The 24490-nt window shown below is 46.0% G+C and overlaps 1 protein-coding gene across 13 annotated transcripts in view; it reads left to right on the top strand.

The window, feature by feature from the left end:
* The window catches only part of PTK2 (protein tyrosine kinase 2), a 252784-nt gene that overhangs the window by 141896 nt on the left and 86398 nt on the right, over positions 1-24490 (top strand). For 11 of the 13 annotated variants that reach the window (XM_073794833.1, XM_073794832.1, XM_033843155.2 and 8 more), the window contains 6 exons: positions 3165-3305; positions 3823-3900; positions 9983-10090; positions 11787-11904; positions 17195-17225; positions 20939-20991. In XM_073794833.1, coding sequence (XP_073650934.1) covers positions 3165-3305; positions 3823-3900; positions 9983-10090; positions 11787-11904; positions 17195-17225; positions 20939-20991 — 529 coding nt within the window. The remainder of the gene's footprint in view (positions 1-3164; positions 3306-3822; positions 3901-9982; positions 10091-11786; positions 11905-17194; positions 17226-20938; positions 20992-24490) is intronic. The other 2 variants (XM_073794836.1, XM_073794834.1) reach the window with 1 other exon arrangement.

Below are 24490 nucleotides of genomic sequence, written 5' to 3'. Positions count from 1 at the left end.
CACTGCACAGTTAACTATTTTCAAACCTATTTGCCCAGTTGCTCAGAAGTTTTCCGGCAGGTTGAATGGTCAGGTGCACAGTTTAGTTGACCCATTCCACAGGTGCTGGGGGTCAGGGGACCACAGTGAGGGAAGGAGACGCGGAATTGGAAGCGACTGTGCCATGGGGTCGGCAGGAGAATGAGAATCGGCAGGGACCATAAGGTGTTGCGTTTCATCTTTACACGTGCGCATATTTACCTGTTACGTGAGAGTTATTTCTACACACTTAACAAAGAACTAACTAACTACGTATAATGCTCACATCACAGATATTTCCATTTCCTTGTTTTTCACTAGTCTCTCTTCTACCAGAATTCTGTATCCCCGGGAGACCATCACAGAAATCAAAGCAAGAGTGGGGCTGCTGCGTGGGAAGCTTAGAGAAAAGAACATGGCTTTTGGAAAAGCACTTTGAGGACGTGGCAGTGCAGTGGGTTTTGAGAGGTGGGCGAAAGAGGTCAAGGTTGCCGCCTAGGTTTCTGTCTCTAAGCAGCTGGGAGATTTGCTGAGATGAGGAGGTCCAGGCCTGGAAGAAAGTCACAAGTTCTCTTGGTGGCATGCCAGGTTTCAGGTGTCTGGGAATTTCAGGTGGAAAGCTCAGGTGGGCACGTGCATATGTGTGGGTCTAATGCTCAAGAGGAGACGCAGAGAGTGTTTGCAAAGCCTGGAGTCAGAACAGCTGTTAAATGCCGTCTCAGCTGTGGCGAGAGTGGCCTTTTTCAGTCTCTGGGCTCGTGGCCAGAGCTTGGACGGCTCTTCCCCAAACCACGCGTCCCAGACTTTTCTTTTACAGAGTGTCCAAGGCCAACCACTCATGTTGTAGGTGACATCTGATAGTCAAGCCTTGCCCTTGAACCCATTTTGCTTCTCTTCACTTCAGTTCCTGTGATCTAAAACCATAACTGATTCTCTTCCAATTGCCTGTAGTTCCACACTTGGCTCACCTGTCAGAACCCCAGCCCTGGTTAAAACCAATGTTGGCCTACCAAGCAGGCTTTGGCCCGCACTTCTTTCCTGCGGCCACTGTATTTGTGGGAGTCATCAGGCCCCATGCCTGTAATCACGTCGGCTGGAGACCGTGAGGTTCTGACCCAGCCCTGCTGTCTCCTGAGCTCGGGTCTGTACCCAGCTTTATGCTCAGTGGTTCAGCTCGGGAGACTTGCGGATCTCAGGCACGTTCAGAATTAACGGGACTTGATCTTCCCGGAGCCCCGCCCCTTCTGTTTGCCCGCTTGTTCCACCCAAAGCTCGAGTTGTGTCGACTTCCCGCTTTCCCTGCCATCTCGAGCATCACCCAGGTGGCCATGCGTGCCCGGCGCCGGTCTTCCTGCTTCCATTCTCCCCCACACCTTCTCTGCAGGAGCAGAGCCAGCTTGTGAAATAAAAGTCACCAGCCCTAGGTTATCTAGGGCCCGCTCTCTGCCCCCTGCCGCCTCGCACCCTGGTCTTCATCTCCAGTAACCGCAGCCCCTCTGGAACTGGATCCCACGCTGACCACTGCTCCTAGCGGTCCAGCTCACTCTGCCGTGTCCCAGATCCAGAAATCCTTTGACCACACTGGCACCTTCAGGCCACTCCAGGCAGGCTGTCACTGCCCTGACCCACCAGAGTATTACACCCCCTGCTGATTCACCTGCTCCCACTTCCCTGACTGCTGAGATTTGCAGGCCGCCATGGGATGAGGTCCTGTCCCTGCCCCTCCAGATCCCACCCTGGTCCTGTCTCCAGTCTCCTGGCTTTGCTTCCTGTCTGTGTGCATCTCACACCGAGGCTCAGGTGGCCCCTGGTATTCTCTAAGACCCTCCTCCGCCTTGCTTCTCCTGGTCTTGGCCATTTCAGTTCAGTGGTAACTCTTACCTCTCAGTACATCCTGTTGATTCTGTTTTCAAAACAAATCTGAAATCTGACTACTTCTCACTCCTTTCTGCTTCTGCACTTGTGCAGCAGTGCCTGGGTCCCATCACCTCTCGCCTGGATTATTTTGTTGGCATCTCACTGGATCTCTCCTGCTCCCTTCATACTGTTCCCAACGTAGCGGCCAGAGTATTCCTGTCAAAATCTATGTCAGATCACAATATTCCTATTCCAGGCCGCCCCAGGGCTTTGCATCTCACCAGGGTGGACCCAGTTGCATCCTGTGGCCTGCACCCTCTTGTACCCTTCCCCAGACCTCATCCATCACACATCCTTTGCCCGCTGGCCCCCTCAGGCCACACTCCTCTCTCTGACACACCATGGCCTGTGGGCTCACCACCCTCCACCATCCAGATGCTCATGGTTTATAAATAGAAAACTCACATAAATGAAAAGTCACCCAGAGATCACCTGTGATCCCACTACACAGAGAAGAGAGGCATGGCTGGTTTGTCTTCACTGTGCGTTGGTGCGTGTGCCAGCCTGTGTGAGGCCCATATCCTGTGCTCTCCTTTTAAAGGCTTCTACACTACAACAGATTGCCTTGTCTTATTTTTTCATGTAGCACTGTGATACGGATTTTCATGTCAGTAAATGGGATGTGCACAGCAGTCTTAGGACATCTGGGTAGCAGACACACTGCAGTGTGCATGGCCGGTTGTGGGGTACTCTACACGCTTCCGTGCTGAACCTCCTTGTTGCTGCATCTTTGCACAGTTCTTTCATCATTCCTAAAGAATAATTTCTCAAAGGTTGTGGTTTTAAAGTTTTTGATTTCTTATTGCCAAATTGCCTTCAGAAAGGGTGTGTCGACTTCCCCTCCCAGGTTGGGATGTGTGAGTGCCTTTATGTCCCCTCCTTTGCCGACTTCAGGTCACATGCGAATATAGCCCTTATATTTTTAATGCCTAACTGTTTACTACATGTTCTAATAAGCCAATTATTGCTTTACCAATTTCTGTTTAAGAAATAAAGCTTGGTACTGCTGAACTGTATACTTTAGAATGGTTGCGATGATATATTTTATGTGTATTTTACTGTAATTTTTTTAAATAAAAGAAACAAAGCTCTGATAAATACAACATTTGGTGAACGTAGGTGGTATTAAGTGGTGGCTGGACAAGAAATGTTCCTTGGTGTTGGCTGTTATTGCTGTGGTCTTTACTCGTTGTTGGCTCTAAAAAGATGTTTGTAATTTTATCATGCAGGCCAAAACACTAAGAAAATTGATTCAACAAACATTTAGACAGTTTGCCAACCTTAATAGAGAAGAAAGTATTTTGAAATTCTTTGAGATCCTCTCCCCAGTGTACAGATTTGATAAAGAATGCTTCAAGTGTGCCCTTGGTGTAAGTATGGGGACTTGGAAATAGGGTGGGACTAAGTGCGATTTCTTTTGCTTTTTCTTATCCATGTATATCTAAATTTCTGATTGAAATCTAATTTGTCACATTTTTAACAACATGAGAATATTTTATCATTTTACAGTGGGAAAAATACAAAAAGAAAATGTGTCAACGTGAGGCTAAAACCATCCTTTTTTAATAGCATGCCTAAGATTTTTTTTTTATTCCAGCCCAGCGATTCATTGATTAACTGTTCACTAAGGGCTAGTTTACCTATTCATATAATCTTCCCAAAGAAACCATTGGCTTGAGACCCACTGGAACGAGCGCAGTCTGTCTGTCTCTGCTTAGGCTCAGCAGATGCTGCACCGTGAAGTTGTAAATATTTTGTATTATTTGGTTACAAAGATCAGTAGCAAGCTAGTGCAGCCCCCTTTGGTCCTTTAATGTGTCCATGGTTCTTTATCTAAAATATCTTTTTCCTTCTGGTACCTTTGCCGTCACCCGTTTCACCTTCAAGTCGAGCTGGATTATTTCGGTGGAGCTGGCGATTGGCCCCGAAGAAGGGATCAGTTACCTCACAGACAAGGGCTGCAACGTAAGTGCGCTTTGGACAAGTCTTGGGAGCGGCCTGTGTGGAACACACCTCCTTTCGGACCTGATTGTGGACAAAGGGGAATCAAAATAAGGAAATGAGGATCCTCTTGGAAAAGACATCATTCTGCCATTAAAGCTTTCCGTTTCACAGCGTTTATTGCTCAAGGGAATAAGAGGAAGAGACAGCCTAGGTTGAAAGTTTTTGAAATTCTTTAGTTGGGAAGGAAGGGAGTCACACAAATGGCACATATGTTGGTGAGATCTGAATGGGGTTGTTACAGTTCATCTGGAGAAGTTTTAGATACTAATTTCTTCATTCACTTCTACATATAATTTAAGTATATTTGTACTTGTATCATGTCCTTTGAAACAGCCTCTTCTGGCTCTTTCCAGGATCAAAAATATCACTAAGAAAAGGGCAGCCACCCCAATAGAGGATGTCCGAATAGTTAAGACGTAAGTGAAGCGACGTTCAGCCCCATAGTCATCAGATAAATGCACAGTGTGATACTGTTACACACCTACCAGAATGGCTGAGGTGAAAGAGATGAGTAATTCCAGGTGTTGGCAGGCATGTGCAACAGCTGGACGTTTCATACACTCTGTGAGGGTATAAAGTGGCACGACCTCTTCAGGAAGCTCTGTGACGTTATCTGTCTTCTCTTTGATTTGTAGTCTCTTGTATTCTCTTGCCAGGTTTTCTTTGTCCTTTCGCATTTAACCCGTGTGGAATTTTGTGTATGGTACAAGGTGGGCCTGCGGTGTGTCCAGAGGGTGGGCTCTGGAGTGTGCAGCCGGGGTTCCCAGTGGGTCACCCTCATGCTGGCCATGTGACTTTGAGTCCATTTCTTCACAGCTGGCTCGTGTTTCCTCGTCAGCAAAATGGCAATAATAATCACAACTACCTAAGAGGGGTGGTAGGAGAATGAAGTGGGTACTGAGTGTGCAGTGTTGAGATGAAGGCCTTGCACAGAGGGAGCACTTAGAGGATGCTGGCTGCTGTCATTGTCCCCTTGTTGTCCTTCTTGTTGGTATCCCAGTGAGCAGCCAGCCGTGTCAGCACAGTAATCGTATCTTTCACCTCTGAACTGAGTGTCTGCCATCTTTGTGATCTAGTTCTGGATCCTCTCTTCTGGTCCAAGGACACAGTTCTCTCTTTCTGTACTGCTTCCATCCAGATGGGACTGCTCTAGTGGGTGCTGCATCCCCGTGTCATCTTTTGTTTGTACACTCTCTGCATGGATCGTTTTTCTTTTGTACACTTTCCTGGCTGTTACTGGCTATTTAATCTTTCAAAACCAAATTTATAGAATTAGCAGAAAATTCTGTTGGGATTCCAACTTGTTTGTTAATTTGTGAAAGTAGATATTAGTTAGTTATCTGTCCAAGAATATGGTATGTCTTTCTATTTGTTCAGGACTTCTTTTTTTTTTTTTTTAATTTACTTATTTATTTATTTATTTTTGGCTGCATTGGGTCTTCTTTGCTGCGTGCAGGCTTTCTCTGGTTGCGGTGAACGGGGGCTACTCTTCGTTGCAGTGTGCGGGTTTCTCATTGTGGTGGCTTGTCTTGTTGCAGAGCATGGGCTGTAGAGCTCAGACTCCGTAGTTGTGGCACATGGGCTTAGTTGCTCCACGGCATGTGGGATCTTCCTGGACCAGGGCTTGAACCCATGTCCCCTGCATTGGCACGGGTGGACTCTTAACCACTGCGCCACCAGAGGAGCCCGTTCAGGACTTCTTTTACATCCTTCAATAAGATGTCATAGTCTTTTTTGTATAGTTTTTTTTTTTTTTATTTTTTTTTGTGGTACGTGGGCCTCTCCCTGTTGTGGCCTCTCCCGTTGTGGAGCACAGGCTCCGGACGCGCAGGCTCAGCGGCCATGGCTCACGGGCCCAGCCGCTCCGCGGCATGTGGGATCTTCCCAGACTGGGCCACGAACCCGTGTCTCCTGCGTGGGCAGGCGGACTCTCAACCACTGCGCCACCAGGGAAGCCCTTGTATAGATTTTTTGTATTAAGCTAATTCATAAGTATTACAGAGTTTTTGGCCTTATTGGGAAAATTTTTTTTGGCCATTTCCTATTTAAAATTCATACTGTGAGCATAGCAGAATATACTTGATTGTTTATCATATATTCAGCAACCTTGTTCATTTAATAAGTCATTTTTTATTAGAATCTTAGATTTTGTAGGTATATAATCATGTAATCAGCAAAAAAAAGAATAGTTTTAACTTTTTTCTCTAATCTATGCAGTTCTTTCCTGTTCTCATATTCACAGGCACCTTGAAGATCATGTTTAAAAACGGGTGGTAGAGGATATCCCTATCTTGTTTTAGGTTTTAATTTATCAGTTAAAGGTATGTCGGGCTTCCCTGGTGGCACAGTGGTTGAGAGTCCGCCTGCCAATGCAGGGGACATGGGTTCGTGCCCCAGTCCAGGAAGATCCCACATGCCGCGGAGCGGCTGGGCCCGTGAGCCATGGCCGCTGAGCCTGCGTGTCCGGAGCCTGTGCTCCGCAACAGGAGAGGCCACAACAGTGAGAGGCCCACATACCGAAAAAAAAAAAAAAAAAAAAAAAATGTGTGTCATCATTCAGGATAATTTCTGATGTTGGGTTTTAGTAATGTATCTTTTAAAAGAAATACATTTATTTATTTGGTTGTGTGGGGTCTTAGTTGCAGCACATGGGCTCCTTAGTTGCAGCATGTGAACTCTTAGTTGCAGCATGCGTGTGGGATCTAGTTCCCTGACCAGGGATCGAACCCGAGCCCCCTGCATTGGGGGTGCAGAGTGTTATCCACTGCGCCACCAGTAAAGTCCCTTTAGTGAAGTATCTTTCATGTTTTTAAATTATGCCTTTCTTTGCTTAGCGTTTTTATTAGGAGTGGCTACTAAATTTAACTGAAGGCTTTTTCAGCCCTAATGATATGATCCTGGTGTTTTCTCTTTTAATTTGTTATTAGTGTATATTATCTTGATTAGCTGTGCTGATATTGAGCCATTTAATAGCTCCTACTGGTTATGCTATATTATTCTTTGGAAATAGTGATTTATTATATTTGCTAATATATAGAATTTTTGCAGCTATTTATAAGTGAAATCAGTCTAGTCTTTTTATTTTAGCTCTACGAGGACATGATATTAGAAGTTACACTAATTTTATCAGGCGAATTAGGGGGCTTTTCATCATTTTGTGGCCTGAAATATTTTAAGTCAAGGTAGAGTTGTGTGTTCTGTGAAGGCGGATAGAATCAACCTATGTAACCACATGGTGCCTTTTTCAATGGTGGGTGTTTAACCATTTTTTCAACCTCTCCAGTAGTAATAGATCTATTCAGGTTTTCCAGTTCTTGTGTCAGTTTTGGTAATTCATACTGTTAGCGTTCTCATCTGCTTTTCTACATTTTTAAATTGTTGCCATGGAGTTGCATCTCGTGATACCCTTACGATCTTTCCAGTAACTTTATTTCTATATCCTTTCTCAGTCCTAAGCTTGTCTGTTTGGATTTGTCTCTTCTTTTCAGATTTGCAAAGGATTTATTTCAGCTGCTTTTGAAGGACAGGCTTAGCGGGTAGGGTTATAGCATTAATCTATTTGTCTTCATTAATTTCAGTATTTATCTTCACAGATTTCCTTTTCCTAATATCTTTTGCTTATTTTTATTCTTTTCTTCTGCTGTTCCCTTTAAGTACTTCTTTAAAATTTGTTCTTTTTATGTGGCCGACCTTGAGGGATAATGTCAGAATGAGGCAGAAAAACAATGGGTTAAAAGAAGGAATAAAAAATAAGTTAAATACAATAATTTCCATAACTCAACTTTCTTTTTGTGCTTTGGAAAGTTTTTTAAATTGTAAGATGCCAGTAATGGGAATATTTTAATATAACCATTTACTGAAACTAATTGAGATATTTCTCATTTCATGTGTCACCACTGACTTAATGATATTTGGTTCCCCGTGTGTTAGGAGGAGCCTCAGGCCTCCTCTATGACAGTGTATGTACCTTGTGCCAGCAGCGCAAACGTCAGACTAGCATCGCCCTCGGTGATGTCCTTTTCCAAAATGGTGAGCAGCTCATAGTAACATTCCAAAGACAGGCAAGTGTAATATTCCCTGAAATACACCTAAGTTGCATTCCTGGAAAATTCCATGCGGAGCATACTTTGTGTTTTAAAATAGATGAGGGTTCTAGAATCAGATTTTTCGCCAGCATGAATAAATACCAGGATATCTGAAAGCCATTCAGGACACAAGACAGTTTTTCACCATGTGGGAATTTCCTGCACATTATATGGCCTCTCACAGCCCTGGTCCTCATTCATGTTCCTCATTCTTTGGTCAGCTGAAAACTGACCAAAGGGAATGGCCCTGCCCCAGTGAGACCAGAGCACATCCCATCAAGACGAGGTCCTGGTGGGGAATTAGGTCAGAGAGGCAGGCAGAGGTCAGATCATGTGGGTGTTTGATTCCTTTGGGCTAGCATTGTACCGTTTTTACAGGGGACTTAATAGGACCAGATTTACATTTTAAAATACCTCCCTGGCTTCTGGGGGCTGTCTGTTTAGAGGACGAACACGGATGAAGGGACACTGGCTGGGAAACAATTTCAGGACGAATTCTGAGCACCGTGCAAGACAGTGGCTTGTACTGGAGTGGTGGCCGTGGGGATGGAGGGAAAACGCATGGATTCTGGGTGTTGGGAGCTGGGCTGGATGTGGGGTAAGGGAAGGAGGGGAGTCAGTAATCATGCCTTCATATTTCCACTCAGGAACCAGGTTGAATGGTGATGGCTTTTGTTGAAGTGAGGAAGACTGGAGGGGGAAGGTGTTTTGAGGGGGGGTCCCCGTGACTGTGCTGGGTGTGCGGTCAGTCTCTCCAGTGTCCACGCGAGGATGTCACGTAGGGAGTGGGATACTTGAGTCTGAGCTCAGGACTGGAGATGGTACTTGTGCCACAGGACTGGCTGGTGTTCACCGGGCAGGCCGTGCACAGCTGGCGAGAAGGACGGGGCCCAGCACAGACCCCTGTAGCACCTGAACGTTTGTGGGTTGAGTAGGGGAGAAGCCAGGAAATGGAAAGAGAGCCACGGAGGGAGGAGGAAAGCCCATGAGGGCAGAGGCCAAGAGAGGGCCAGGCGTGGGGGCCGTGCTGTGTGCTGCCCAGGGGATGGAGGACTGCCCGTGGGTATCCGTGCGGGGGGCCTGACAGCAGTGCCTGAGAGCAGTGCTGCAGAGACGCTTCCCTGTGAAGGGGCGCGGGGTAGGAGTCCCCTTCTGAACCGTAATTCCGGCTCAGTCCCAGTGGCATAATCTGTGCTGAGTGGGGCACTTGGCAGGGAGGGGCTGATACCTGTGATGTTCTAAGAGAAAGAGGTCCTAACGAGGCCGATTGTTTTGGATAAACCTATAGGAATCGTCTCACGCGAACCGGTCGTTGTCATGAAATGGTAGAGGATGAAAGACGGATGGGCATGTTTTGTCTGCATAAGAAAAAAGAGTTTACTCCTCTTGGGAAAATGAACAGTGTCTCTCTTGGCCTGTCTGTGTGGGAAGGGCCCTTTGGATACCCAGCGTCTCCCTAGCACTGTTACACTCTGGAACTTCAGAACGTTTCAGAGACTTGTTCTAGCTCAGGGTGCATTGGGAGTGGGAACAGGTCCCTCTCTCTGTGAGAAGTGGAGCAGAATGTTCCCTTAGGCCAAGTATTTCACACGGTTCCCCCCAGGCCAGAGGGTGAGTCAGGTCGGGGACTCCCTTCTTCCTTTCTCTGTCATGTGTCGTGTGGGACTGGTGACCACTTGTGGAGCTCCTGAGGATGGAGTGCCCCTCGGCCGTCAGGAGCACAGAGAGCAGACACATCCCTGACCGTGAAGTGAGCAGGTGGCCCTAGCAGGTCCATGACTGCTCCTCAGAGGGAGAATGGCCCCCCAGGCAACATGGACAGTTGGTTTCCTCAGACATCCCGTCTAGGGAGGTGTCCTCGGGAGGATGAGGTGGGCTTGGGACCGTGAGGACTGCACAGAATAGTTCACATGAGTCTTGCATCTGTGGTCCAGAGCGTTTGCCTTTTCTTCCCAAAGCCCACACACCTGGCCGACTTCAATCAAGTGCAGACCATTCAGTATTCAAACAGCGAAGACAAGGACAGGAAAGGGACGCTGCAGCTGAAGATTGCAGGAGCGCCTGAGGTAAGGAGGGCTCACGTGCGTCACGATGGGAAGACGAAAATAAAGCGCTGTTGTAGAAATGATGATTGTTTCTGGTTGCAGGTGAAGTATTCGTGGGTCATCAGAATCACAGCTTTTTCTAATGTAATAAGCGTTACATTACGAATAATAATGATTAAATGCCCTCAAGAATAGAAAACAGGTTTAAAAATTAATGGAGCCTTATGGTGGAGATGCTGGGAGATTATCATGAATTACCAAGGAAATCAGCCTCTTAGAATTATATAAATTCTGTAAACTATGTTACAGTGTTATTTCCCAGACTGTGCAGTATGTGACATTCTCTGGGGGGTAATAATTAGGAAAATAACCACGGCAGCAGCTGGTACTTTGTGCCACATACGTCCCCACTGTCCGACACTTAACACAGAAGCCAAGGGCAACACACGGCATCCTCAGAACCCAGCGGAAGAGGCACTTTGAGATACTTTGGTTACCCCCAGTCTGTAGGTGAGGGAACCAAGCACAGGATGGTGGCCACGGTCCTAGTAGGCGGTAGACATGGAGTTCATCCCAGACAGTCTGGACCCGGAGCCTCTTCTTAATCAGCACGTGGTGTGGAAAGTAAAGGCAGGCCTGGCACGAGAAATGAACATTTGGCAAACACTGCATAAGGTGACCTTTCTGAAAGACGGGCAGAGAATACTCACATACCCAAGAGTCTGCACCACCTGGCGGCACACGCAGGCTTACTCGTGGGTGAAGCCCGTTCTGGGGGCTCACCTGGCCCCACTCGCACACCTGGGCTCTGCTCTGCTGCGGCCCCTGCGGGGATGGTTTGTTTTCGGTGCTCCTCACGCCTTCTTGCTCCTGCTGCCTTGGGATCGCGGCATTTCTAGGCTCCAGGCAGTGGATTCTCAGAACTAAACAAATGATACCATGAAATATTGAAACCGTATTGCAAATTGAAATTTCCTGAAAATATCTCAGTAATTTCTTGTTTGCACCATGATTTTCAGGCTGTCCTCCTTTCTGTTTGCTACCCTCAAATAATATTTAGGATACTGCAGGTGAGATAAGTTGTCCCTTTGGAAGGAGGTTATGTAGACTACATGAGTTAGGACATACTTGTGTTTGAAAGTAAAATACAGCTTTGATGATCTCCTGGATAACATTTAATGATAGGTTTTTAGGAAATTTATCATAATTGCATGTTTAACTTGAAAAGTGTGGTTTCTAAGCTCTGGAGCAGAACATGCTGTGCGTGCTCAAAATAATGACATTCCACTAATTTTCTTTAATGTCAGAAAAATTACGATGGATGGTTGATAAAAATTTACTCCACATTTTTCTCTAGTTTCTAAAATAAGCTCTACTCTAGCTTACTAATTTTCTAAATTCTTTTCTTAATTAGAGCGTGCCTAAGGGACCAGACATTCTGAAAGGAAGTGGTTTTTTCACCTCTTTTTGTTCTAGAAAGGGAGTCTCGGTTTAAGTGATTTTTCTTTTTTTGCCTGGGTTTGCCTTCTGTCACATATTCTAGGAATAACATCCTTAAATATCAAACTTCCTTTTTCACTCAAACCTTATGACAGATCTTGTTTCGCTCCCACTCTGTGTTCAAGTGTATCTAGAGATCTGATGTCATAGTGCAGCTGTCCCTTTGATTACTGGAAAGAACAATAACAGCTCTCTCTGGGTCTTCTCCCCTGTCCAGCCTCTGACGGTGACAGCACCGTCCCTGACCATTGCCGAGAACATGGCCGACCTGATAGATGGGTACTGCCGGCTGGTGCACGGGGCCACGCAGTCTTTCATCATCAGGCCTCAGAAAGGTGAGCTCTCCTTCTGTTCCAGCGCTCCCTCTGAATCGTTAGCCGAGCTCACCCCACAGCCTGTAGTCCTTTTAGATTGCTCTGTGAAAGTGAAGAGTGGATGAATAATTCAGCCCAGTGGATCTGTATTCTTGCTTTCCTAGGGAAGTGATCCAGCTCACAGCCTAAGAGCTGGGTTTGGACAGAGCTTAAAGGAAACATTGTGTTTAGACCCTTTTGTTTTGAGCAACATACTTAATGTATTTTCTAGGTTACCATTAGCATTTTTAAATAAACTTTTGGGATTATGTTCTGGGTCGTTTTTTTTTTTTAAGTCTCTTGTAACTCATGATAAATAAAGTCTCTTTCCTATTTTTTCTCATAGATCTCAAAAGCTTAGAGTAGTAGTTCTAAGCATGATGTGATGAACCTTAGAAACACGACTGTGTCTCTTTAGCCTTTCACAAGGCAGTAAGATGGGGTGTTTCAGAGGATTTGGATTGCTGAAATAAAGCAGGAAAAAACTGGACTTTGGAATTGTATTGACCTGTGGGTTCAAATCATGAGTGCATGCCGCCTGCAAAGTACTTAACTTTCTGTGCCTCAGTTCCGTCCCACAAGACACGAAGAGTGGTCCCTGTCTTGTGTAGTCGTGGGGGGACGGCCTCGTGTGTAGGTGGCTTGGGGCCGTTCTGGCACGTACAGCGTCAGAAACTTCAGTGTTGCTGTCGTTGCAACGCTGCTGCTAGTTTCAGTGTGATCTTGACACACTGGATGAGCCTTGGCTTGGAGATTCCTCGTCCATAACGGAAGAATGGTACCTACTTTGTAGCGTGGTAGGGGGGTCCACAGTAGTCCCCATCAAGCAGGCAGCCAGCTCTGTGGCAGGTGGACACAGGATCCCTGCCAGCACTCCCCTCTGTGGGTAGGACGATCCCTGGAGGGAGTTGGGGACGACTGAGCAGTGAGCGAATGGGGAAGCGTATGTGGAGACACACAAGGGAAGCAGATGACAAAGCCCTGAGCCCCAAGTGTAGACACAGTAGAGGGCCCTGCCTGCCCAGCAGTCGAGTTCTCTGTGCTGACAGCAGGTGGAGGGCGTTGAGGGAGGGTGTGAAGCAGAGGTATCATTGGAAGCTTTGTTTAAAAGTTAGTGTCAGGGTGTTGTGCTCTGAAAACGGCATCCATAAAGCCATGAACCGAAAGGCCAGTAAGTGCATGGATTCCAGGATGTGGCTAATCTAGCAAAATGTTGTCCCACTATGATCAGACCAATAAAGCCTCTTCATTTATTTTTTTCCTAAAATATAGTGTGTATTTGTCATAGCTTTTTTTATGTAATGAAGTTGCTTTTAGAAATATCTAAAGGCTACTCTCAGTTAAAATTTTTGCATCCATGAGCTTTGAGTTTTCATATTGTGCTTTAAATGGGGGTATGTACCTTGCAAACATTATTTAAATGTTTTGGGACAGTTGCTTCATATAAAGATAGTATTCTATGAAAAATGTTAAATGTGCCGTATCGCCTATCTTCTTTTTAGTGAATAATTTTTTAATTTCATCCTGATTTACCAAAATGTTCTTCATTAATTTGTTGGTACACAAAAAAATAACATTCAGACATTAGGCATTAAATGTTTGAAGCTTTAACATCTTCCTGTGTTGGTTTTTAAATGGCTTTTTTTCCCCTCTAGGGAGAAACATTTTGATATCAAATCTCATGAAATGAGATGCATTAGATTCTTCTTTCATATGAAAACAGCATAAATGAAAATGCTTTTCATAAAAACCTAGTAGGGCATTGGTTGTTACCAATTTTATGTTGTCTTTATAGAATTAATTATTGAGTCTGATAATTTATTTACTTTATTCTAAATCACAGCATATGTACTTATTACGTGACTGTTTTATAATAGATACCTAAAGTGAGGTTATATTGCCTAATTGAAATAATATTTTAAGTCAGATGTTTTAATGGATTATAGTCAGAAATACGTGGACAAGAGCACATGTGCATTTTTTAATTTAGTTTTTTTAAAATCTCAAATAAATGTGAAACATGTTTCCACAACTCTAACGTGCCATTTTCCTGGTTTGTACTTTAAGTAACGATTATGTACGTACCCATTTGTCCTCTCTAGACTATAAACTACTTAATGGTAAGGAGCCATGTACACGTTTGCGAGTGTTAACAGTTATAGTGACGTGTAGGTTCTACACCTGAGGTCTGATGTGCCCAGATGCACTTTGTTAACTCTGTGATCCACCATAATTGCTTTGAATTTAGAAAGTGCTTTTAAAGGTGGTATCATTGGGGCAGAAAACTAAGAGTCACAAGTCCGATGCCCTGAACCAGGTTCCAGCAGAGTCGCTGTGTGACCTTGGCCCTTATCGTGGGGCGTTATCTGACCTTTCCTTAAAGCAAGAAAGCTCAGTAGCAATTTTTCAATCTTAGTAAAATTCTCCTCAGAGGAAAGAATTGTGGGAATCAGGGTCATGATTTCATCGTTCTCAAGGAGGGTTTCTGTACGGAGGATGATGGTAAATACTGCACAGTGTGAGGGTGGGGCTGCTCCCAAGCCTGACACAAAACCCGGAAGGCACAGAGAGCAAATCCGTCGAGTTCGTCAGTACATAAGTACGCAAGCGCTTCTACTAGTAAAAGAAACGCTTTTTAAAGCCGTGACACAGAAGGGGAGACATCTGTAATACATGCAGTGAAGAATTAAAATCTCTTATTTTTCAAGTGTTCTTCTAGCTCATTGAATAAGAGGGTAAAAATGGGCACCTGTAGAAGAACGGACATACACTGTCCGGTAAGCTTATGGACACAGACAGTGACAGATAGCATTCTGTGTCTGTTAACCTGTTGTTAGATGGGTGGAAAGACGGTGATACCCATTCTTGGTGGGGCTGTTGCAAGGTGCCCTCCACACTCCACTGTGTCGGCATGAGTTGGGACAGTGCTTTCGGTTGCTCCTGGTACTGCCGGCCCCCCCTGGAAACAGCCGCGCAGGACCACTGATGCGGCGCCCCTGCTGCACTGTCTTCGGTAGCCATAAAATGTGGAGCGACCCCGGTGTCTACGGGGGTGGAGCTAGTAGCTAATAAATAAGGGAGTGTGAGATGCCGTGCAGCTGTTTGAAAAGACGAGCTGGCCCGATTTCCGGGCTGAAACCTACATGCGCGTGTGTGTGCATAGCCAAACCTGTGTGTGTTTCTAAGCATACAAGGAGTCTGGGAGTCTGGAAAGTTAAATGTGGACAGTGAATACCCCTACGGAAGGTGGGATTGTATGTGAAGGTGGGGGGTGGGGGGCTTCAACTTGTCTACATTATAGACCTTTATGATTTAGATTTGTTACAGTGAATCTGTATTGATTATTTAATTAAAAACAATAGATAAAAATGTTTATTCAAAAATTAAAAGCCTCAGTTCTAAAAATGAAAATAAAAATGTCGTTTAGTACAAAGATGCATCCTTAATCCTAAGGAACTTATGCTGAGAAATAAGAGGCCACATGAATGCCATGAGAAAGCATATGTTACTAATTCAACTTATAAATTTAAAGCAGTGTCAACAGTTAGCTCCTAGCATTGGGCATTTTAGTTGGTGAGCGCTTAGGGATTTTTATAATGCTGCTGCTTATCGCGTCTGTTGCCATTTCTCTCAATGTTCTGCTACGTTCTTGTTTCCTGAAAATTGACTCTCTTACGCTCCTTCAGTTGTTAATCGCCTCATTTTCAGCCTTCTTCCTACTCCTGCCCAGCTTCTTATAAAGTCTGTATTAACCAAATAGTTCATAATCTGGTTCCTTTTTCTCTCCAAGGAAGTAGAAATTTCAACAGAGAGTAAAACAGCTAGAAATCACACTGACATGTCATTTGAAAGCCCATATGATTAATTGACAGTGTTGAGTGTGGGTAAGGTGGTGGTGGTAGCATCCATGGGGTAATAAACTAATGATAGGATTTTCCAGTTATTCTAAGTTTGGTCTTCATGGTATAACGTGGTTATTTTGCTTGAAATTTGGATGTCAGAAAGTCACAGTGAGGAAATTTGGATGAAGTTTCTGCAGTGTATTGGGTATTATGCAGTGGCTGTGAGTGCCGGGTCCTCTGCCAGTGTTGGGGGTGGCCTGTGGGCGGGTCAAGTCTGACCTTCTAAGTTGTCTGATACGTGGGAAGCGCTCTGCTAATGCAGCAGAAGCACAGGAAGGCCATCCAGAGCCACTTGTGTTCCAGGAAGGGCTCCTTTGAGGAGGTTGAGCTTGAATTGAGCTTTGAAAGATTGAGGGATGATGCTTCCACCAGAAGGCAGAGAACCTTTCAAGAGATGGAGTGTATGAAGGCATCACGCTGTGTTCAGGGCCATACGGGACCGGGACCGGGGGATAGGAGGAGGGACAGGAGACCTGGACAAGGGTACTCCGTGGCCTGGGGAGCGAGGGGACTGGTGGGATGGGTTTACCACCAGATTCATCCAGATAAAAGAGATTAAACCAGGGGGCTCCATGCTTCCTGGTTCACTAATGAAGGGGGAGGGAGCACATCTCCCCAGCCACTGAGCAGAGCTTCCCTGTGATGCGCTGGCCAGAGCCCAACCGTGACGGGGGAGTCTGCCACCGTCATGGGGGCCTCAGCACCTCCCGAAGTCGAGTCCACAGGACACTTCAGGCCACGCCTCTGAGGCTGCTGGGCCCCTTGGCTGCCCCTGTTCCTCCAGGAACACAACCTGTGGGTTTGTTTCCTTTGGATTTCTGTGTGTCCTGCACAGGTTTGTTTTTTGTTTTTTAAAGAAGATGTTGGGGGTAGGAGTTTATTAATTTATTTATTTTTGCTGTGTTGGGTCTTCGTTTCTGTGCGAGGGCTTTCTCTAGTTGTGGCAAGCGGGGCCACTCTTCGTCGCGGTGCGTGGGCCTCTCTTGTTGCGGAGCACAGTCCTGCACAGGTTTTGGTGTTGCCGCAGGACGTTCGGTCTTTGGTAAAGAATGTTGGCTTTGATTATGAGAAAATCTTCATCTTCTAGAGTCTCCTGGGAAGAATATCTTTCATCAGTTTATCCCTTAGCATTTGGTTTTGATTGGCAATACCTTTTATATAGTCTGCACCTGCAGGCAGTGTGTATTTGTCACAAATACTAAAAATAAAGCCATGGAAACCTAAGATAGATAGGCAGTATGCCAACCTCATTTTAAAGTGTTATTGCTAAAATTCTGAAATAAGACTCATCTTCTTTCTCTGATTTCTATACATAATCTTTTCAAAAGGAAAGAAGGAATCTCATCTCTCTCTTTCTGTTTTTTCCCCAGAAGGTGAACGGGCTTTGCCATCGATACCAAAGTAAGTACTGCTTTGTGTGTCTTGTGATTCCTGTGCATTAGAAACTGGGAGGAACTCACTATGCTTTACTATCCATTTGCCTGAGTAATCAAATTTCTACGTATATGATTAGGAAACTAGAAAACAAATGTTTCCAGAAAGAAATCAAATCAATCTTAAATCATGTAGTTAGGTTTAATCAAAAGTGTACAATGAATTTTCCCTTTAAGTTCAGCAGGGAGCTCAAGAATAGCAGTGAGATCGTATGAGGGAGGTCTGTTGTCAAACAGTCACTTTATAGTTAGTGACAATATTTATAAGAACCTGAAAATAGATACATTCTGGCTATTTTACAAGTGAGAAAATTAAAGATATGTAATTTATGTTAATTTTTAAATTTGTTTATGTCATGAATTTCATAGTAGATGTTTCAATCTGTACAAGGAAAAGAATGCCAAAGCTTCTCTGTTCTCAGCCATTGTGCTAGGAATTGGGGACCAAGTGAAAGTTACAATCTAGACATTCAGATATACAGGTAAATAAACAATTACAGCTGTGTGCTGAGCATTCAGAGAGAGATTTGAAGAGAACCCTAGGCGCCTGCAGAGAATACAGCACCTGAGACGCCACTGCATATAGGGACAGAGAGGGTGAAACCTGGGCGTCACCTCTGTTCTGTCACTCTCTCTCCTCTATCACCGGTCTGCCGCCAGTTCCTTCCTTTCTGCTTCCTAACTATCAGATCCATCCACTTGACATTCCCACCATCCCTCCCCGGTTTTTAGCTGTTATCACCTGTCTGGGCTCCTCCAGTAGACTCCTGTGTCGAGGTCCCCAAGACTGCCCCATTCAGTGATTCTCTAGAAAGAACTCCCAGGACTCAGCACGTAACCGTACTCTCAGCTGTGAGGTATGGCTGCCAGGGAACGCAGAGCAAAACTGGCCAGGCCGAGAGCAATGGCATGAAGTCCCGAGGGAGCCAGGGGCAGGCTCCCAAGAGCCCTCTCTCAGGGACTCAGGTACGGCGCACCTGATCCTCGGGAATGAGTTGTGATGCCGTGGAGTGTTGTCTACCAGGGAAGCTAGTTAGAGACTCGGTGCCCCAGCTTTTATGGGGGCCTGGTCACGTATGCACACTTCGCTTGGCGTGTACCCAAATTCCAGACTCCCAGAAGGAAGGCAAGAGTTCAGCACGAACCATATTACTTGTACAAACAGTCTAAGGACAGTGAACCACACTTACTAGTTAGGGGTTGGTGGGAGCCCTCCTAAACACCAGCCAAGGGCCCAGCTCAAAGGACAGCAGCCTCAGGTCTTCTGGGTTCCCATTTTCCTGCACTCCTCCTACCCATCTTTGCCTGTCCCATGTTGCCTACCGTCCCGTCCATTCTCTACAACAGCAGAAGGGACCTTTCCTCTCGAACCCCTTGCGTGACCGCTGCTGCTCTTAGAGTCAGGCCCACATCCTTCAGCCAGCCGGCGGGAGGCTGCACGACGGTCCCTGCCGGCTCCTCCAGCCTCACCTCCCGTTCCTCGTGCTCACTCTTCATTCACATTGAACTGCCTTCAGTTCCTGGAGTCCTTCCTTCCCTCCGGCCTTGTCCTCAGCAGGGGCCTGCTCAAATCTTATCCTGCATCCCTGCCTCTGGAAACCTCCCACCACCCCAGTCCCAGGAGCAGCCCTGTGTGTTTTCCTGTAACTTATCTCACATTAAACAGTTACCTCTCTGCTGCTCACACCCTGTGGCCTCGTTGACGGCCAGGGTCACGTGACGTGGTAGACCCGACCCTGGGCCATATCTGGCACACAGGAGGTACACAGCAGCTGGGCAGGCGAGTGGAGGGGTGGGCGAGACCAGCTTTCTCTTAGCTTTTAGGCCTTGTGTTTCACAAACTCAGCGGTATTTAATAGATATTTGTTAATGTCCCATATCAGGCAAGGAACTAATGCTCAGAGTATTTTCAATTGTGGGAAGTCTTAAGAGGTGACTTTGAGGATCAAAACACACTGGAATCATAAACACAGATAAAAAAGTCAGGAAGGAGGGAGTCGGTTAGAAGTGCTAGCAAATCCTAGAAAAACTGAACAAATAAAGCAAACTTTAAAAGAGCAGAATTTCCACAAATCATAGAGCAGCAGACCTGTTACTGCCACTGATCAGAGAAGTGCAGATATCCCTGCAGTTGTAAGTTGGTTTGAAGTAGCATCCCAACCCGCAGCCCAGGAAGACCCTGGTGTCCTATCAGCAGGATACAGGGGCAGATGATGTAACCTGCTTATTATGAATGTGTGCACCTGGGACCTCCTGATAAATGTAGTTCAGAGATGGTGAGAATAAGTCGTGGAGCTGCAATAGAAGAGGAACTGGTGATTTGTTAGAAAACAACTTTGGTTAAACTTTTATAATAAAGATACCATTTCACATATTTAGAGAATTCCATAAAAGGAACTCAGGGCTATGGCTTTGTGCTGTAACCCTTAGTTATAGAGGTTATGCAGTTGCATATTGAATATTGCTAGTTCTCAATGGGGATATACTATTTTAAGCTCCAGTATTACCTAATATAAATTCTATATACTAGGAAAAATTCTTATTTAGTACTTCTAGAGTAAAGGCTTATGTAGCAGGAGAAGTTTTCTTTTATAAAAAGAGCAAAGTGACTTTGACATCTAAAGACTATAGGGTTCTGGGCTTCCCTGGTGGCACAGTGGTTAAGAATCTGCCTGCCAATGCAGGCGACACGGGTTGGAGCCCCGGTCCGGGAAGATCCCACATGCCGCGGAACACTTAAGCCCATGCGCCACAACTACTGAGCCTGTGCTCTAGAGCCCACGAGCCACAACTACTGAGCCCATGTGCCACAACTACTGAAGCCCACACACCTAGAGCCCGTGCTGCACAATAAAAGAAGCCACCACAATGAGAAGCCTGTGCACCGCAGCAAAGAGTAGCCCCTGCTCACCGCAACTAGAGAAAGCTGTGCACAGCAACGAAAAACCAAAGCAGCCAAAAATAAATAAATTGATTTTAAAATAAATTAATTAATTAAAGAAATGCAACAAAAATATTTTAAAAAATAAATAAAGACTATAGGGTTCCTTTTTTCTCTGCTTTACGCTTTTCCAAAAATTTTAAACTGAACTATACTTGGATTTTTTTAAAATGTCACTGAAACCTTTGGCCAAAATGTTATTTTATGTGGGTGTGTATGTAAAACACTAACGTTGTCGAGCCGTTTCATGAAACAAATAACCGGATGCGTTAAGCTTACCTTGTCTCAGTCTGTAAATAATAACACTGTATGTCCATGTGCTGCCTGCTCTTGGACATGCTCGAAAGTGAAGCAGAGCCAGTCGTGGAACAGTGTTTCACATTCGCATCTCAGTCCCAGGCATCGTTCCCTCTGTGGTGTAACTTCGGCCACTCCCTTGCAGTCCAGCATCTAAATTAAAGTTAATCTAAGCCGCGTACACCACATTCAGTCATGTTATAGTTCAGCGTTCCTTCACTTCTCTGTCTTAATTTCTGGTCTTTAAAACATTAAGGCAGTCTGGTGACTTTAAGGGCCTCAGGTGGTAGAATCCAGTGTTTTACAAAATCACCCCTCTAGACTGTGCAGTGTCCCTGGGAAATGGCACAGTCGTCCTGATTCTGGGCAGCTCACGGTTTGAATGAATGCTGGCGGTGTGGTCTGAAGAGCATGGCACTCACGGCTTTGCACCTCTGTTCCAGGCTGGCCAACAGCGAGAAGCAGGGCGTTCGGACCCACGCCGTCTCTGTGTCAGGTAAGAGGCCACACGGGCGTCAGGCAGAGGGGCCCACCACGGTGGTAGGAAATCGCCATGTGTTAGACATCTGCTCATTTTTATTAGGATTACTTCTTTTTAGAATAGCTTACAAGAATTAAACATTAAAATTGTTAATAATTTTAAAAATTTGCATAATTTTACCATCATGAAATAGGTTTAAATATAGCTCACTGATTTTTTTAATATGAGACATACGTGTATAATACTAGATTACTCACAGGATTGTATAGAATTCCAAGTTATTTTTCAGTTTTAATTCCATGTTAATTGTATTTAGAGTGAAAATTTTTACTTTTGAAACTGCAATTATAACTTATCTTTGTAATGCAGCAGAAATTAACATAATATACTTTGTATATTTATTATTTTTTGAAGTTCAGGAAATGTGAAACTTTTTTAAACAGCTTTTGTCTTTAACAATTAACATAAAACAGTGTTTGAATATTGTTTTTTTAAAAATATAGTTAAGATGTTGACATAAGCATTATCTTAACTATTTGCTGGTGTGATGAGTGTGGTGTGCTTTCCTTGGTATGTTTTCAAAGTACATGTGCCTTTTTTCCCCATTTAAAAATGTGAAAAATAGAGGAAAGGTGGGGAAAAAGCAAAAAGCATCTTCTGTGGACCCAGGTGTGGTATCTTAAAATATTGATACATATACTATACGTGTATATTTATACATGTATGTGTATACATGTATATCCATACACACACATATATGTTCTTATGTGTGTCACATTTCTAAAATATAGCTTCCTAAAACTCTAGTATCTGACAGTCTGACTTAGAAGAAATCTAATTCCTGTTAGTTTAATTTACCTTGAGTTAATTTTTACCTAAAATTTAGTTTTGTGCTTTTGCCTCGTTGATGACTGAATTATTTTCTAGTGTTCCAGTGTACAAATAGAATGGCTTATTTTTTTTTGTTGTCCTCAAACTTCTCACAGCCCCCTTCTCAAGAAATATCTGTGCTTGTATCCATACGCTTAGCAAAGATGCTCCAGTGATAAACCGCGTGGGGCAGGTGTGTGTGGGCCGGAGCACTGCGGCGCAGGAAACTGATCCCTTCCTGCTGGGGGAGAGTGGTGATAAGGCTGGAGCTGGTACTGCTGGGCAGTGCCAGATGCCCGGCGGGCTGCAGGGTTGCCTCTCCGAACCCACCGGGCTGGGCTCTCCGAACCCCCGCGGTGACACGGGGCCGCCAAGCGCGCTCATGTCCCGTCTGTGGCGGGGCAGGAGGTGGAGCATGCAGAGAGCAGGCCCTCTGGCGGGGCGAGAGGGGCCACCCCGTGCCGGAGCGGCGAGGTGGTGAAGGACCCTGTCAGTCGCTAGGCATCAAAGGCTGTTCTGTGGCGTGTTCCATGGAAGAGGCGAGATTGAGCCAGCTTTGAGCAATTCGTAAGTGCTCTGGCCCTCTCCTTGCCAGACGGGAAGTAGGCTTGGGAGTGAGGCCCGGGAGGCACTGGTGGCCCTCACCACCATGGCTGCCGCACGCGTGCTTCACAGCTGCTCCGCGAGATGCAGAGCTGACGCGCCCTGTTGTGCGCATCGTGACTCCAGCTAGTGATGAAAACACAGCAGGCCTCGCAGAAGCTTCAGGTCTTGTTCCTTCCATTTCCTGGCGTCTTCAGAGGAGGTTTTTCACAGCTGCTCCTCACAGCACCTGCCGGTATCACCTCTCCCGGCCAACCCCTCCTTTCTGAGTCCGCCTTCCTTGCTTCTCCCTGGTTATCCCTTGGCTAGAAGTTCATGCTTCTGCCCCTTCTCCACAGTAGCTGCCTGATGGCTACCACCTTTACTGAATTTAAATAGGCACTTCCCTGGGCAGGAGCTCCAGGAATGACTCACAGTCCGTCAGAGAAGTTTCGGCCCCTCAGCTCAGCCCCCAGAGGCCTCCCGTGGTCTGTGCACGGCCTGCCTTGCCAGCCGTCCCCCACATTGCTCTTCAGCCAAACGAAGTCGGGCGTCCAGCCCTCCGCCCCGCCTCCTTCCCTCTGTCCTTCTGCTTGAGCTGCTCCACCGTCCGGCACGTCCTTTCCATTGTCACTTGTCAAGGGCTTCCGTTCTTTAGAGTCAGTGATGCTGTTTCACACGTGACCACCGCTTTGGTGGTTCACCGAGACAGGCCAGGAAGAACTCTCCGCATCTTGTGGATATTCCGTGACGGGCCTGACTTCCTAGATTCCTGTTGCCCCTTCGTCAGCCCGCCTGTGGCTTGCTCCCTTTTGTGGAAGTGGACTCACAGTGTGCTTTATTTGTGTCTTCCACAAAGACTAGAGAAGAACATCTCAGCAGCCTGGCCAGCCAGGAGCTGTGTCTTGCACGTCGCCCATAAGTTATCAGGTTGACACCAAGAAAGCCGGTACTGTTGCTAAACCCCGGGGTTTTTCCTTACCTAGCAGCCTGGAAACCCGGCACCGCGTGGGTGTGGCACTGACACTGAGGGGAGACCACCCCCACCCCCACCCCGGACCCTGCAGAGCGCCGCGTCTGTCCCCCGCTGCAAGCTGATCTGTCTCCAGGCTGGTGGGCGGTGGCTGAGGTTCAGTCTGTGTGCCGGCCGTGACGACTTGTTTTTCTGTCAGGGTCCATCTCGTTTGGCCCCAGCAAACCCTGCAAGGTGGATACTACTCCAGTTTTACGTTTCCCGTTTTACGGTAATTCCGTCCACAGATACATCTGAGTCCCTGCTGCGTGCCAGGCACTGTTCCAGATGCTGGGGTGCGATAGTGAACAAAGCCAGGCCCTCCCCTTGTGGAGCTGGCGTTCTGTGGAGGAGACAGACGGCCGCTGAGTTAAAATAAAGCCGGCAAATGGAGAGCGAGGGGCGGGACTGTTTAAAGCTGGGGTCAAGAGGAGTCTCTCTGAGCAGGTGACTGAACGCACACAGTGCGCAATAGCGAGCGCTGAAGCAGGGACTTGGCAAACCCAGTGCCAGCCAGAGTGGCAGACAGCAGGGCAGGCGAGGTCACACACAGCTAAGAGGGGACGGGTCTCTATTAGGTTCTCAGCGTGCTGTGCACAGCATTAGGTATTATCTCGTTAATCCCTACGACGATCTCACGAGGTCTTTGTCGTCTCCCCATTTCACAGATAGGAGGAAAGAAATTCAGAAAGGTGAACACACTTGTTCAGTGTCACACAACTTGGAAATAATGGAGCTAGGATTGAACTCAGGTCATTATTGTCCTCTAGGCTATATTGCCTTTCAATAGCAATGTAAGGAAGGTTACCCCAGGTACAGATGAAGAATCACTTCGGAAGATGGAGAAAGTGGGACTTGTCTGATTCCCCTATTTACATTCATAACTGAAAAGTTCTTACCTGATCTTCAAGGCTGGCTTCAGATGCTGCCACCTCCTGGAAGCCTTCCCTGGCTACTCCAGGACTCTTCTTCCTCGGAGTTCTCTAGCCCACCATGTGTCTCACTATTGTGGATAGTCTTTAAATAGATGTAATGATTTTAGAAACCTTC

Source organism: Tursiops truncatus, chromosome 17, assembly GCF_011762595.2.
Source record: "Tursiops truncatus isolate mTurTru1 chromosome 17, mTurTru1.mat.Y, whole genome shotgun sequence".
Classification (NCBI taxonomy): domain Eukaryota; kingdom Metazoa; phylum Chordata; class Mammalia; order Artiodactyla; family Delphinidae; genus Tursiops; species Tursiops truncatus.
Note: the sequence above shows the minus strand (reverse complement) of the source record. Positions and strands in the feature narration are given on the sequence as shown.